Raw genomic sequence first — 15819 nt, forward strand, 5'->3', positions numbered from 1 at the left:
GGCTCCTCGCCCAGATTTCGATTCCTTATGATCATGTTCCTACTCCATTTGTCTTATCGGGAAACTGTGATGTTCAACGAGCTCGATTTTACCTGTATACAAACTCCCGATGAAATTTTGCTGTATTGGTCTTTTACTTGAGGCTTTTCTTTCCGAGAAATATAGGTGTCCTATAGGGTTACTCTAAAATTTTCGTTTGCATATTTGTGCTAGAAAGCTTTTTTAAAATTTTCATTTATTATAACGGGGAGGGTAAAGGGGAAGGGAAAATTGGGAGAGGACTGAAATCTCAATCGAGTATATGACATTTGAATGGGTTGAGGCATTGAGTAATAATACTAGGTCGAATAAGCGGGTATAGGTGACCCGAAAAATAGACACGAATAACCCGCTGATACTTGTTGTCTACCATGGATGGCACTCCATTAAGACAGTGTTCTAGGGCACACAGACGAAGTGCAAAGAGAGCAAAAAAATGCCGTTCATTTCGAAAATAGAGAGGCAATCAGATTACAGTTCCTTCAGCTCTAGTTGCCCCATTGTCATTGACAATGGCGCTTCCTATTTCCGTATTGGGTATTCATCCCTAAATTCCCAAATTCTCTCCGTGCTTGAGTTTCTTCTTTTTTCCGTTTATTTAGCTTCGGATTTGTCAATTGACAGGTGGGCAGGAGAGAATGATCCTCGCGTAATCTTTCGAAACATTGTTCAGAGGCCTCGCCACAAAACGACTGGTATGTTTTTTTTATTGAGGTCAAGGAGAATAATAAAAATGAACCACATTTTCATCTCTACAAGACGGGGGAGATTTTAGATTATGATAGCTGATTGAGAAGGACGGATTTGCATTTAACTTCTTAACTTCAGAATGTGTTGACCGGTTGTCTCCATAGATATGTTAGCATTTTCACCTGTTTGGATTGCCTCTAAACTTCTATCTTGTTAAATGTTAATCCTGTGGCCATTACTTTCTTTTGATAAGTGAAAGGAACATTCAGAAGGTTAACTTAACACCTCTTATGAAATTTTCACTAACTTTTTTTCCCATGAAAAGAAATCATTTTTCTGTTTTGGAATACTTTACAGTATGAATTCATGTACTTTGATTTCATTTTCCTCTTTTGATTTCTTTTCTGAGTGCTCAATACTCAAAAGCAAATGCACAACCCAGATAGAATGCTTGGTTCCTATGCCTTTATACATGGAGGTTGTGATTGAGACCATAACCATGTTGTATTCCGGTCATTCTAAAAGGTGCATAAGCCCAATTTGTTTTTTTTGGGGGTGGAGTGGGGAGCAAACAAACTTGAATTAAGTGTCATGCAGCAAGGGTGATGAGGGAGCAGTATCATAGCAGCTCATAATATTCGGAAAACAGAAAAGTCAAGAGACTCAAGGCCATGGTAATTTTTTGTTTTCTTGAGATTCATGGATATAACGAGGAGTCTGTTAACAGGAGTCTTCTTCGCAAAAGAATACTACGAAGGAGGAAAAGTAAGAGAAAGTTTGTTAATTAGGAGAAATGGTAGACCCAGTTTTGGTTATCCAAAAAAATTGGTAGACCAGGGTTTTCTAGTACATAGTCTTTCCTATGTGGCATTGACTTTTCATTTGCTTTAATGAACTATAGTAGAACAGGCTGACATGTGTATTGGTGCTCTGCTTAGGTCCTTCAGAATAGACTCTAAACTGCTGAAAATTGAAAGTACCCATATCGGTGCTTACCTGTACCCTTGTCACAAAGATACCTGTCTGAGTCCCTATGTCAAACTTTTATTCCTTGCTTATGAGACGCTTAAGTAGCTGCTATATTTGTTGTTTTTAGCAGTTGTTTTTATTTCTAGTCCCAGAATGATAAACTTATGCAAGCATGCTCTTGGGAAAATGAGATATTATCTTTTGATTTTTTTATGTGATGCTTAACTTTAAGTTCCTCATTACAGTTTCGTGAATAGTAGTTAGATTTGGTATATTAGAATCTTGCCATTTTGCTTACCTGGTCGCTCTTATTTATTTGTTGGCAAGTTTAATTTAAAGGTGTTTTTTTTTTCTTAAAAACAAAAAAAACTAGTAGTTAAAAGGTATTATGAGGATAAAGGAAAATTATGGTCCTTGTGAATAGTAACTAAATGGAATTAAGCGATAATGTTGAATTTCGATAATTTCACTTGTTTAAATATCTAGGATGCATGGCATGCTTTCATGATCATCCATTGATGTCTATCCTTGATGTGTATGTTAGTGTTTTCAAAAGCGAAAAGTGCGAAAAGAGCGACAAGATCCAAAGGAGAAGTGAAAACGGGGAAGCGAAGTGCACGCATTGTTGAAGTTAGGCGCAAAGCTACGTAAAATTGAAAAAAATGCCAAACACATATGAATTTAGTACTATAATAATGTAATTGCAATTAAAATAACTAACAATATTGACGATATTAATCCAACTCCTCAACTTTATCAAAAATAATAATAATAATAATAATAATAATAATAATAATAATCCAACTCCTTAAAATTGAGATTCAAATAGCTGACCAGTTCTTATTAGGATCACTTTGCGAATCATTGTTTAAAGTGCGAATTTCTCTAAAGCATGACCTTATCAATGAAGTAATAACCCCTCGCTTCTCATCACCTCATCACTTTAAGAGACAAATGATGTCTTTTAATAACACATGTCAAACGAGAATGACATGAGTGTGGATTTTGGGGGCTCCTTCAAAATAGACTAAAAAGTTTTAAAAGTTGAACACACTCATTTTGGATGCCTAGCAGTACCTTTTCTAGATGTATACCGTCCATAAGTCCATATAGTGTAGATTGATGTTCTACCAAATTTGATTGCTCCACTTAGTTATGGAAGAAAAGAAAATAAAGTTGCCACCTTAGGTTTTGTTCTTAAACTTCATAACTATGGCTAAACATATACACAAGGAGGTATTTAAGACTTGATCCTTTGTCCTTACGAGTGCTACCTAACTGGAATAAACACATCCTCGCAAGGAGCCTAGGACAGAGTCAAAGATATAAGTTGGTGAATCTAGAATCTACTTTACCCAATCCTAAGAAAACAATACACTAAATCTTGATATGTAATTATGCACTAACTTATCATGGAGACTATATCTCAATTAGAAAGATGCATTTGAAAGTATTAATACAACCTACTCTTCTAAAAAAATAGTATTAATACAACCTACTAAACTTATGAAATGTCTTCCTAGTGGCTTTCTTTTGTTCAGTTCAAATTTTGATTTAAACAGTCACATAAGGGGCAAAATTAACAATTTTCTATCATTACAGATAAAAAAGCAGGTTTGGTTGTTCAAGGGAACTTCCAACCTCCAATGAGAGTTAGGATAGGGTAGACAAATGTGCATGTTAATTCCTTGAAGAAACAATACCTCTCTTTTGGTGAAAGACTCACTTTAATTAACAGTGTGTTGAATGGGATTCTCACCTGCATGATGTCATTATTTCATATTCCTTTATTAGTAGAGAAGAAAATAATATGAGAAGTCAGTTCTTATGGGAAGAAAATGTAGAAAAGAGGAAGATGCATTTAGTAAAACTGCAAGAACTTGACTTGTTTTTTAAATGGCTTTTGAGATATAATGAGGATGACAAATAATTGTGTAAGGAAATAATTATTGTCAAGTATGGTAGGAAAGACTTCTGGTGTCTTTGCCCTGTTTTAGCTGCAGGAGTTGGTTTATTAAAACAAAAATGTAAATTGTGGCCAGAATTTCAGCAGAACATAAGATGGAAGGTTGGTATTAGGTGGATAGATTTCATGTTTTGTATAGCTTAACCACCGACAAATACTGTACAGTGGCAGGTTGCTTTACTAACTCAGTTTAGCAGCTTACCTTTAGGAGACATTTTGATGATTGGGAGGTAGAAATTAGTCAATTTCTGCACTTCTTGGAACCTTAACCCTTGATGTTAACAGGTTGGACTCTCAGATCTGGACAGCTAGTAAAAGAAAAGAAATTTTCTGTCAAAAGCTGTTACAGACTTCTTTAGAAACAAGTTGGCCATTGGGACTTAACTTGGTGTTGGGCCATGTTTTGGAAGCTAAAGCACCATGAAAGGCTGCTTGCTTTGGATGGGTTGCTGCCTTAGATGCCCAAGCCAGGCTACAAGACAAAAGTTTTGTTTTATGTAGCAGATGCTTTTCCTGTGAGGAAGCTCAAGAATCTGCAAGTCATTTTTTTTCTTCACTGCAGACAAACAAGGTAGATGTGGGATTTTTTCCCAAGTCTTTTTGGTGTGCAATGGGTGATGCCTCTAAGTATTAGAAGCTTACTAGAGTGTTGGCAGTGTCAAAGAGTATGCAGAAGATTGAAGGAGATATGAAAACCCATTCTTCTACATATCATGTGGACATTTGTTTAGGAAGAAATAAGAGATGTTTTGACAGCCAAAGACATCATACTTCTGTTGTAAACAATAGATGTTCACAAAACTTGTATTTTGACGCAGGGATAGCATGTAAGGGATGGCATGTTAAGAGGCACCTCAATATCATCATCTTTCATTTCTCCTTTCTTAACCTTCCCGTCAGTTGGAGTAATTCTTTTCAGTCTGACATTATGTGATAGAAGTGTTTGCCCAAAGCTCAAAATAACTCTTCATAGATAAACCGGACAGCTTTCAACTCACACCATCTAACTTGTATCTTCCCGTATAACAAGGATGTTTAATTTTCTCTATCTGTGTCTGTTCTGCATAATTGGAACACTAATAATCTGAGTCATTAGGCTGATTATATTATCCTATGTGATCGACCTCTCTGCCTTGCATGAAGGATAGAAGTGATACTAAAAGCTTGTTTGGTCAAGATATCAAACTTTTACTGATCTGTAGCTAATTGATCATTTGGTAGTTGATTGAAAAATGATAACTCTTTTGGAAGCAATGTAGAGACCAGTTCGGATGTTGAGTTTACTTTTTTTTTTATAAGGTAAGTGAAATGTCATTAAAGGCATCAAGAAGATGCAAAGATTACAAAAGAAGGAAAATGTCTGCTCTAATACAAAAAGACTATTATAAGGCTAAGGAGCTGACAAAATCCAGAAACATATCATAGTTATTTACAGGAGAAAGATTCACCCAACTAAAAAGGTTAACCAAACATCTAGCCTTTAGATAGCTTCTAGGAGTTGAAATACCATCGAAACATCTGTGGTTTCGTTCAATCCAAATGCACCAAAAGATACAGGCAGGCACCATGAGCCAGATGTGCTTGATGGCTTTGTCAACTCTCCGGAGACCCCATGCTTCATGGAGCTCTCTGACTGAATTAGGCATAGACCAGTTCAGTCCAAAAATGGTTAAGAATTTGTTCCAGATATCTGCTGGTACTGTGCAATGAATGAACATGTGTGGGATGGACTCCGAACTTGTGTGGCACATATGACATCTATTGGCTAGTGGAAACCTCTTCTGATAAGGTTATCCTGGGTTAAGCAAGCTCCATTTTATACTATCCAGCAAAAGCACATAACCTTTGTGGGAAGTTCAGTCCTCCAATTTCCAAGGCCATAAATCTATTAGAACTTTGTTGGAGCTCTCTGCATAGGCTGCTTTAACTGAGTATACTCCATCTCTAGTATTACCCCACTTCAATCTATCTGCTGCTTGGTTGTTCACTGGATGAGACTCCAAACTTCCAAGAAGAGCCATTAGGTCATCAATTTCCCAATCCTGCAGGTGCCTTCTCAAAGAGGGCTCCAAGTGTTGCCCTCCCAACACTGTAATTTGTAATTTGACAAGTGCTTAATAATCCATTTATGATTAAAAATAATCCATAATGAAGCACATAAGATTATGGTCTAGAGGTCAATGAAGTTGAAATGGACCAAGGCAGACCAGGGTTCAAATCTCCATAGAGTTACCTGATTATACCTGTGGCAGTGGGAGGTAGTAGGCACTTGGTAGATTTGTTGAGGTGCGAGCAAGCTGATCTGAACACTATCTTATTAAAAATAAAAAAATTCTACGACGATCAGATTGTAGAAAAGTTTGGTGAAGAAATGATCAAAATTACTCCTTGCTAAACAACACTTCTTATGACCATATTTTAAATAGTCGAGGTGCGTGCAAGCTGGCTTGGACATTGCCATTATCAGAAAAAAATTCCATAATGAACAGACTGTAGTGAAGATTGGTGAAGAAATTATCAAAATTACTTCTTGCTAAACAACACCTACTATAAACATGTTTTTAAATAGCGAATGCATATAATGCATCATCATTTGATTGGTGAATATTGGCTTCAAGGTTTTGTTATGTTCTTATCATATTGCAGGTGAAACAGTAACAGTTGTCGGTGATCACAATCCTGCACTACTGAAGTACTTTGATTGCACGCGTTCAGGACCTCGTTCAGCATTTGAGAGCAATGTTGTTTATCAGTTTGAGATAATGGAATATGTAAGACTTCTATTTGGTGGGATTCAGTTTCTGAGTAAATGGGCTTTGTTGAGTTTGTAAGCTTGACCATGAAATTTGTGATGAGTAAACTTTATTCCCAACTCTCTCCCCCAAAACAGAGAAAGAAATATCAACGACCTACCAGAGCATGAAAGCTAGTTGAGCTGACAATTTATCTAGACTTTAGGTCTAACTACTGTGTTCTATGTTTTCATTCCTATTTTCAAGAGAGAATACCCTCTCTGGATTTTAACTATAACCTCTTTGGGATGTAAGGCCAAGCAAGGCAAATTCACGATGTTATTTTAGAGTGTCAAGACAGTGCAATCTGACTAAGATATTGATGCGCGGCCAATTGTAGCGGAAAGCTTCTCGATAATGACTCGTTTTCCTCCTTTTGGCCGGCACTGATGCCATACATGGCACTCTTGGTGTAAGTGATAGTTGGATCATATATTTGGTTTATGTGATGCTATGTTGCTAAGTAGAGTCTAACTGACATATGGAACATTGATGATTGTGGATTAACTTGTCTTTCTGATTTGTCTTGTTTGCATTAATCATGTTACCATTATTCTTATTATCTTTTTTTCTGCAACGGTACTCATGTTACCATTATGTTCGCGGTTTGCTGTATGTAGATACTGGACTTTGGGTTTGATCGATTAGGTGCTGATCAGTCACAGGTATGTTTGCTTTCATTCAACTATTACTCAGGATGATAGACGGATCTGATGCTATTACGTTCAGCTTGGTTTATTAAGATTTGCTTGGTGCTTGCTGTCCGGAGTGAAGCTTTAAAATCCTTGTTGTGGCCTTTGACTATTGCTTCTCTTTGATTATTTGATATAAACTGTTTATGTCGGTCGTTGATGTTTTGATCCTTGTCAATTGTCAAATTATTCTATCTTCTATCCGCAGAATTTTTATCCAACTGTATTTTCTAGGGATCGTGTACAGAATGCAAATTGATATGCTAACACAGAAAAGAAATAGAAGAAACAGCTCTACCCAGAACCTAACGATGAATTGTATCTTGCTGTTTATGTTTTCATGTGAAGAAAGTTACATAAATGATGTAGAATACATATTAGACATGATATAATCCTTGTGAGAAGAGCAAGAATAGGTTTTTGCTACCCTTTTTTGGAAACTGTACATGGATACCAGCACAATCTTTGTGCTGTGATTTTAATACAAATGTTATTTAAAAAAAAAAAAAAAAAGAAATAGAAGAAACATGGGCTAAGCAAGCATCATATAAGTCCTTATAGTTTTACCGACCTTATGATATCAATATCATCAGTTTGCACATTAAAGTAAATTGTATGGTGTGACACAGTTTTTGTTAAAGGAGATTCTCTGACACTATCCTCTTTCTCTTCTCTCTTTTTTTCCTTCTTGCAAGAGATTCCGTGTCAATTGATGTGCCTCCATATCTAGGTTTTCTCGATGTCATTGGCTTAAACAATTGGGTGATGATATATGTTGCATATGTATTGCATATATGTAAATGAAGAGATGCACTTCAGTTTGCATACCTTTGTTTCTCATAAGGCGTACATACATATATGCACAGAGATACCACTACTCGAATTTGCCTACAATCCATTTTTATACTTCCAAACTGGTTATTATGGCATAGATTATGGGGCGTAGCATGTATATTTGGGATTCAGTGGGTGATCGGAGGGACGGTCAGAGAGTTACTACCCTAAGATAAGGAGAAAACGGGACTGGACTCTGACGCTTATGTGAACAATATATATAGAGAGAGAGTGTAAGGCTGTTGAAAATTCTTTTGTACACATGGACGGAACTTTCTTTTTTTACAGTGTGAAGTTCTGGAGCCCATATGATATTCCAGTGAGCATGACTAAATGCTCTTTCTAAAGAACCGTCTCTTTGGTAGAATTCTCTATGTATACATCGACAGTTTTCCTATCATATCAGTAGAACCATTACCTTTATTGAGAACAAAATATGTTGGAGCGGCAAAGCTAAGATGTTTAAGATATGGTGAAAAACAGACCTTTCACTTTTTGCCCCTTTTCTTCAAACGTATCATGTCCATCTGATATTGCGCATTTACTTTCTGCTGCATATATCCTGTTATTAAACTTCAGCTTGTAGTCCCTTAAACCAATTCTTATTCCAATTCGGTGGCAGGACAGATTGACCATCCTATCTTAATTACTGAATGTGCCTGCAATCCAGTTCAGTCTCGTGGCAAAATGGCTGAACTTCTTTTCGAGTCATATGGAGTTCCTTCAGTAGGTATGGACACCTATATCGGTTGCCTGGAGCTGTTTGCATTGCTTTGGATTCTAATGTTGTTAAAGTTGTGTGGCGCACTTGCACTTATGTTTTATTTTTTGTCATCCTAAAGGTTATTTTGTTTTATCTTGATCTTGTTCAAAATTCTTTCATGTGTGACATTATTCACTTGGTTCACTTCTCACCAAACAATAGTTCGTGGATTTGATAATTAAGAACATAACTTTCTGTGGCGTTTATGTGCACTTTTTGCTCACAATAGTCGCATTTTTTTTATATTGCAGCATTTGGTGTAGATGCTGCATTCAGCTATAAATACAACCAACAGCTTGGAATTTGTAAAGATATAGGTCTTGCAATCAGCTCAGGATTTACTACAAGTCATGTCATTCCGGTATGCTTTAGAGGCCTATTATGCAGCTTTTATGAATGAGCGGTGGTATTAGGATAATTGCATGATAAAATTTGATTTAAGGTTAAAAATGCATTGTACCTTATCAATTTAGAAGGAAAAAAGCAATTATGGGTAGTGTTAGCTGCATAACCATCTCGTCTAAAGTTTGAACTGTCAGAGAGAAGTGAGAACACTCTTATTTACTTAATTATATCTTCACATGCCCCTCACATGCGGGCTTGATTCCTTTTTTTTATTGAACCAAGCACGTAAGAATTCTTTTTTATCGTTAAAAGATATTTGTATTAAAAAGTTAGCACGTAAAAATTCCTTTGAATAATGATCTAGAAACTGACTGACGACCTGGTCTGGACACCACTGTTATAAAAAATAAAAAGGAGAAACTGAATGACAATACTTGGTGAAAAAGAGATATGAGGTTGTAACTGATAATCTGAGATAGTTCAATTTCTCAACTTATCTCTTGTATCTCCCGTATCTCCCAAACTAAGTAGTTAGAACCTCCAAGTATCGGGTCCGAATTAATCATTGGACTCGAGTTTCCGAATTCCCTTTTTGGAACCAAAAACGCCAAAACAAATCGACATAATGTTGGATTGAAGAGAGTTCTGACCAAAGTAACATACCACAAAATATAGTTTAAAGGTTGATCAGAGAGTATATTTCAGAGAGTAGTATTAGATTTGCTGGGAAAACTCGTCGGTAAACGACCGAAGAGCTGCTTTTCTGTGTGAAACTGGCTGGAGAATCAATGAGAAATTCTGTAAAACTGAATGGGAGGATACAGTGGCTACAGGCGACTTCCACTCTGTCGGAAATCTGCAGAAAAGTTGCCAGAGAAGAGATATCTGGCTGGTAAACATTCTGGAAAGCCAGAACCCTACTTCTGTTGGTCAGAAATTGCAGGAATTTAGATGGGTGGATGAACCCTAAGGAGTAGAAATCTCCCTCAAAAAGTGGCCGGGAAAGGGTTTACCCACCAGCGCGTGAGATTGACGCGTCGTGGGAATTGGAACTGCCAGTGGCGTGTGGCGGCACACGCTGCGGTATTTGGCGGAGCTTCTGCTGGAGTTCGGTCACTGGAGGCTGATGCATGATCAAGAATGCTAAAAATCCAAGAAATTCAAGAAGCGAAGAATCCATTCAAGATTAGGATTTCTTTTCCTTAAAGATTAGGATTTGTTATTTCTTATTTTCTAGTAATTTAGTTCTTATTTAGTAGAATTATATTTGTAGTTCTAGTCAAACTAGGATTGTTAGTTGCTATCTCATTCTTGCTAGAATTGTTTTTCCTATTTTAGTTAGGATAGGTTTTCTTAGCCTTAGTCTTATTCTAGTTTAATTAGGATTAGTTTTCCTTAATCTTATCAATTTTACTCATTGTAAGGCCTATTTAAAGGGCTCAATATGCTGAAAATAAAGAGTGGTGATTAGCTTCTTTGAGCATTATCTTCAAAAATGTGATTGATTTTTTATTTCATTCTTCTTCCTTTATTCAATGCTTCTTGCAATCTTGCGGGATTGAAGAACGAGCGGGTAAGGTTCTTTTCATCTTACATTCTTTTAATGTGAGTTTGAAGAACGCTTTCGCTAGTTTTGTGAAAAACTTTAGCGAGATGCTTTTGTTTTTCTCTCTTCTTCGTGCTTGAGAGCTGCAAAACCTCGAAAGTACATCAATTTGGTATTTGAACACGAGTTTCAAGTTCGAATTCTTGACTTGCTATCTTATTCATCGTGTCACCAAACTAGAAAATAGCAAATTCGTGATCCTCTTCAATGGATCTTCAATTAAAAAAATCAGAATTTAAGAACTATAGTCCTTGAACGAGACAATGAAGAAATTAAATTGCAGCTAAATAGCTTGACGGACTCAATAAAGCATCTGACTGTATTGGTTGAAGGTTTGGTGCTTCAATCATCACATAACATACAACTGCATACAACAAGATATATTGAGCAAGTTGAGGAGGTTGAAGCTGGCCAAGGCATAAGAGTACCAAGGCACTATGTCCAAGATGATAAATATTCAAATAATCAAGGGAGTGAAGAGGACAAAGCTGATGAAGACCAATATCAAAGAGACGAGGAACATGCATTGTATTCAAAACTTGAGGAATTACCTCCAAAGTTTTATGACAATCCATTGGATTATCCAGCCATGTGTGTCGTTGACTTTTCGCCGTTCAGAGATGCTTGACACAATATTGACTTGATTGTTGACCCGATAAAAATATGCATGAACAAGAGGAAGGATTACCTAAAAAGAAGTGGATAATGGAGTTTTTGAGGTATATTGGAGAAACAAGATGTGTTCACCTCATAAATATATATCACCATCATCAAAGTAATTGTTGGTGTACAAGCATAACAATTGATGCAGTCTCAAGAAGAGCGCTGATCTTTATGCTTAATTCAAAGCTAGACATGGAGTTGGCCAAGTTTCATGATGAAGTTCTGACATCAACAACTTCATATCGTAAGTTGAAGTTTGAGAGTCAACATTGAAAGATTACATGAAGAAGACTTGGTAGAAAGTTAAATTTAGAAAGTGGGATTTAGTTCGGCCACATGCTAAGTTTGCTTACAACATGAAAAATGTCTATGATAAACTAGCAAAATGTAACTTAAAACCAGGTGAGCATTGTGTCCCCTTTTTTTCCTCACCTTGGGTCTCCATTCTTACTATAGCAAATCTTGTGCCATCTATGGAAGCTGTTAGACTCGAGGACGAGTCTTTTTTCAATCAGGGAGAATGATGCATGATCAAGAATGCTAAAAATCCAAGAAGCTAAGAATCCATTCAAGATTAGGATTTCTTTTCCTTAAAGATTAGGATTTGTTATTTCTTATTTTCTAGTAATTTAATTCTATTTTAGTAGGATTATATTTGTAGTTCTAGTCAAACTAGGATTGTTAGTTGCTATCGCATTCTTACTAGAATTATTTTTCCTATTTTAGTTAGGATAGGTTTTTTTAGCTTTATTTTTATTCTAGTTTAATTAGGATTAGTTTTTTTAATCTTATCAATTTTACTCATTGTAAGGCCTATTTAAAGGGCTCAATATGCTAAAAATAAAGATTGGTGATTAGTTTTTTTGAGCATTAGCTTCAAAAACGTGATTGATTTTTTATTTCATTATTCTTCCTTTATTCGCCGCTTCTTGCAATCTTGCGGGATTGAAGAACAAGTGTATAATGTTCTTTTTTTATCGTACATTTTTCTAACATGAGTTTGAAGAACGCTTTCGCTAGTTTTGTGAAAAACTTTAGCGGGGTGCTTTTGTTTTTCTTTCTTCTTTGTGCTTGAGTGGTGTAAAACCTCGAAAGTACATCAGAGGCTGAGCAACCCTGTGGTGGTGCTGTGGTGGTGATTTTTGCACAATACAATGGAAAAAAGATTTTGACATGAACAACCCCTTAAGTCACGGGAAAGTTGCATGGTTTCGAGTTTTTCTTGCTAGTCGGTAGTGATATTTTCGGCGTGTGACCATCTCGTTCTAAAAGTTTAAATTGTTAGAGAGAACACATTTATTTACTTAATTATATTTTCAACTGGTAGGTTATCACATGTTAAAAGGTGTCAACCGTGCCCCCGTCTGGTGATGCCAATGTAATACAAATAAGTGTCATCTTTGAAAGATATTTTTCGATTGGTGCAGGCCCCAGTATGTGAAAGAGATCAATGTTAAGACCTTATACACTTTCAGGCTAATTTCTGTTTGACTTATCATGATGCAATTTTTGCTAGCGGTAGGCTGTCATTTCTCATTATATGCTACTAATATATGACAAAATTTGTTGCATTTTCAGTTTATTAACGGAGAACCTGTCTATGAAGCGTGCTGTCGAGCTAATGTTGGTGGATACCATGTCACTGATTATCTGAAGCAGCTTCTTTCACTCAAGCACCCTCATCACATGTAGGTGTTAATGGTTTTTTGAATTCATGATGTTGCTATACTCTTTTGGCTGCTTTTCAGGCTTCATCCTTAAATGCTTAAACAGATCAAAGCTTACATGGGAAAAGGTTGAAGAACTGAAGATGGAATACTGTTACATAGCCGCAGACTATGCTTCAGAGGTTCAATTATTTCAGGTAATTAGCACTTTTCTCTCGTCCAGCCTCTCTTTCTGGTGTCCAGAGGTAAAGTATTTGATTCTATTGTGACAGAGGGGGGATAAGGAAGCTGAAGAAAAGACCAGATGTTGGCAGCTTCCTTGGACTCCATCACCAGCCGATGAGCCTCCATCAGAAGAAGAACTTGCTAGAAAGGCGGCTTTGAAGGAAAAACAAAGTCAAAGATTGCGTGATATGGCTGAAGCAAAAAGATCCTCAAAAATAAATGAACTTGAAAATGAATTAAAAGGTTTGGAATTGCTCTTAGAGGAGCTCAAGGACACTGAGGATGACCAAATTGTGTCGTTCCTTGCAAGTAGAGGTTATACTTCTAAACGTGAAGTGGAAGCTGCTTTTGCAAAAGTTACTCAAACACTTCGGAAGGCCAAGGGTGAGCAAGTTCCTAGTGACGAGAAAGCAGATGCTTCTGCAGCTGAGAAGTATTATCTCATTGATATACCTGATGAAGAACTTTCAGCAGAGCAGGTATGCACGTAAATCTCCATATTGGTAGTTGTATTTCTTGTCAGATAATATTTGAACTAGCTTATTGTAGAGCTGCTGCTACTACATTTATTGTTGCAATTGTCTCTTCCACCTCACTCTTGGCCAGCTTTGTGCAAAATCATCTTCCACTTATTTTCTCGTTCATTTTCTATGTTGGACTTTTTAACTGACAAATGAAAATGTTGAAACTTCTTAATAGCTCAAGGAGAAGAGAAGACAAGTGTTCCTGAAGTCCACAACTGAAGCACGGCAGCGAGCTAAACAAAAGCGTTTGGAGGAGGAGTTAGAGAAGGAGAAGGAAAAGAAACTTGAGGAACAAAAGCGCCTGTATGTTGTATTTCTTGTCAGATAGTACTTGAACTAGTTTATTGTAGCATTATTAAACTTGTTTACAATGATGTGCTATAATATCTATGTTTCTTCTCAAAATGGATATAGTTATTTATATTGATGAGGTAAAAACTAATATTTTATAATTACAGTTTTGCTGCATTCATCTTATCTTGTGTAGGGAAAACCCAGAACGCTATATGGAGCAGTTGCGAGCCAAATACAAAGAGCTGTCGGAAAAACTTGAGCAGCGAAAGCGATTGAAGACAAATGGGAACCATGCAAATGGCAATAATAATGTTTCTGGAGGTGTCGGTCGTGGGGAAAGGTTGAATGCTGCCCAAAGAGAGAGGATGCGCTTGTTAACCACGGCAGCATTTGATCGAGGGAAAGGTGAAGATACTTTTGGTCAAAGGGATGAAGATTGGCAACTCTACAAGCTAATGAGTAGAGATAATGATGATGATGACGATGATAAGCCAGATCAGGATGAAGCTGAGTTGGCTCGAATCTCCTCTAGGCTTCAGGTCAGTACATTTCCTAATACTTCATGCAGTGCTTAGTCTACGTTGGGTTGTTCTTTAATAGATGTATCCTGATGTAACATATCTGCGCAGGAGATCGACCCTTCGTTTTTCCCAGGATCAGAGTCTGGAGCCTCTGCCTCAGAGGTGCCACGTTTCCGTCCTCTAACAAAGGAGGATTTTCAAATCATACTAGGGGTTGAAAGATTTAGATGTCCTGAAGTTCTATTCAATCCCAACTTAATTGGAATTGACCAGTCAGGGTTGGATGAAATGGTTGGAGTGTCTTTGAGAAGATTGCCTACTTGGGGACAAGACTTGGGGGATAAAATGACAACTTCAATACTTATGACTGGCGGGAGTTGTCTCTACCCAGGTATGGCTGAGCGCTTGGAAGCAGGAATTCGGATGATCAGGCCATGTGGAACTCCTATAAAGGTTCTCAGAGCAACAGATCCAATTATGGATGCATGGCGAGGTGCTTCAACGTATGCTGCTGCTATGCAATTCCCACATCAAACATTCAGTAGAATGGATTATTATGAAAAAGGCGAAGATTGGCTTCGTAGATATAAGTTCAGATACAGGATCTAATTGTTCAAGTTGAAACTGATAGATTTGCATAGGTTTAGTACACTCAGCGGGCTATGTTATATATGAATAGTGGACCATTTAGACCATTTTATACAGGATAATATTGTGCTGTATTCGTAATGAATGTGTTTCACAACTTGCTTTTTAAGCAATCTTTCTATGGCCTGATGACTTGATCTTTCTTTTAACCGTGCTGGTCCTTCTGACCTACACCCTCCCCACACGAGCTGGCAGATGGCATATGACTGATAGGTAAGGATCACTCATCAATGTATGAAATGACATCCGGCTACCATCACTGTTCTCTCCGTAGTCTTATTCAAGGTCCTTCTACAGAATCGGCGCTAACGGCTAATACACTTCTCGCCCAAGGCCAAAGGAATATCTCCCCAATCTCATTCCAATTGCCATCTACCATTCTCCGCCTAATCCATAATACATACTTTCCCCAATCCCGAAATCGCAATGATACACTATCCTGGGTTTTTTCCCACAACGGCTTCTCCACTACATCAACATACAATCTTTATCTCCTCACCGCCTTCTCTGACAACCGGTTGCACCAGACTTACACTAGACCTGGAAGTTAAACATTCCCCCCCCCCCCCTCCCTAACCTTA

The 15819-nt window shown here is 37.2% G+C and overlaps 1 protein-coding gene across 2 annotated transcripts; it reads left to right on the top strand.

Moving 5' to 3' along the window:
* The first annotated feature begins 269 nt into the window (after positions 1 to 269).
* LOC109217800 (actin-related protein 5) lies at positions 270 to 15367 on the top strand. Of its 2 annotated transcripts, XM_019382071.1 has the most exons (12): positions 270 to 576; positions 664 to 734; positions 6311 to 6435; positions 7077 to 7121; positions 8610 to 8712; positions 8997 to 9106; positions 12938 to 13047; positions 13133 to 13223; positions 13299 to 13730; positions 13951 to 14078; positions 14263 to 14608; positions 14699 to 15367. In XM_019382071.1, exons 1-12 carry the CDS (start codon positions 476 to 478, stop codon positions 15197 to 15199), a joined length of 2163 nt encoding a protein of 720 aa, XP_019237616.1. In that variant the 5' UTR covers positions 270 to 475; the 3' UTR covers positions 15200 to 15367. The 2 variants fall into 2 exon arrangements, with proteins under 2 accessions (XP_019237616.1, XP_019237617.1); XM_019382072.1 differs by lacking the exons at positions 270 to 576; positions 664 to 734; positions 6311 to 6435 and having other exon boundaries at positions 8605 to 8712.
* Positions 15368 to 15819: the final 452 nt, after the last annotated feature.

This window comes from Nicotiana attenuata, unplaced genomic scaffold (assembly GCF_001879085.1).
Source record: "Nicotiana attenuata strain UT unplaced genomic scaffold, NIATTr2, whole genome shotgun sequence".
In the NCBI taxonomy this organism is placed as follows: domain Eukaryota; kingdom Viridiplantae; phylum Streptophyta; class Magnoliopsida; order Solanales; family Solanaceae; genus Nicotiana; species Nicotiana attenuata.

Bases quoted from the DNA above. Each gene is read 5' to 3' on its own strand.
- LOC109217800 (XM_019382071.1), top strand. From the start codon at position 476: ATGCCGTTCATTTCGAAAATAGAGAGGCAATCAGATTACAGTTCCTTC. The intron at 735-6,310 runs GTATGTTTTTTT...ATCATATTGCAG, and splicing joins GCCTCGCCACAAAACGACTG to GTGAAACAGTAACAGTTGTC. The intron at 13,224-13,298 runs GTAATTAGCACT...CTATTGTGACAG, and splicing joins CAGAGGTTCAATTATTTCAG to AGGGGGGATAAGGAAGCTGA.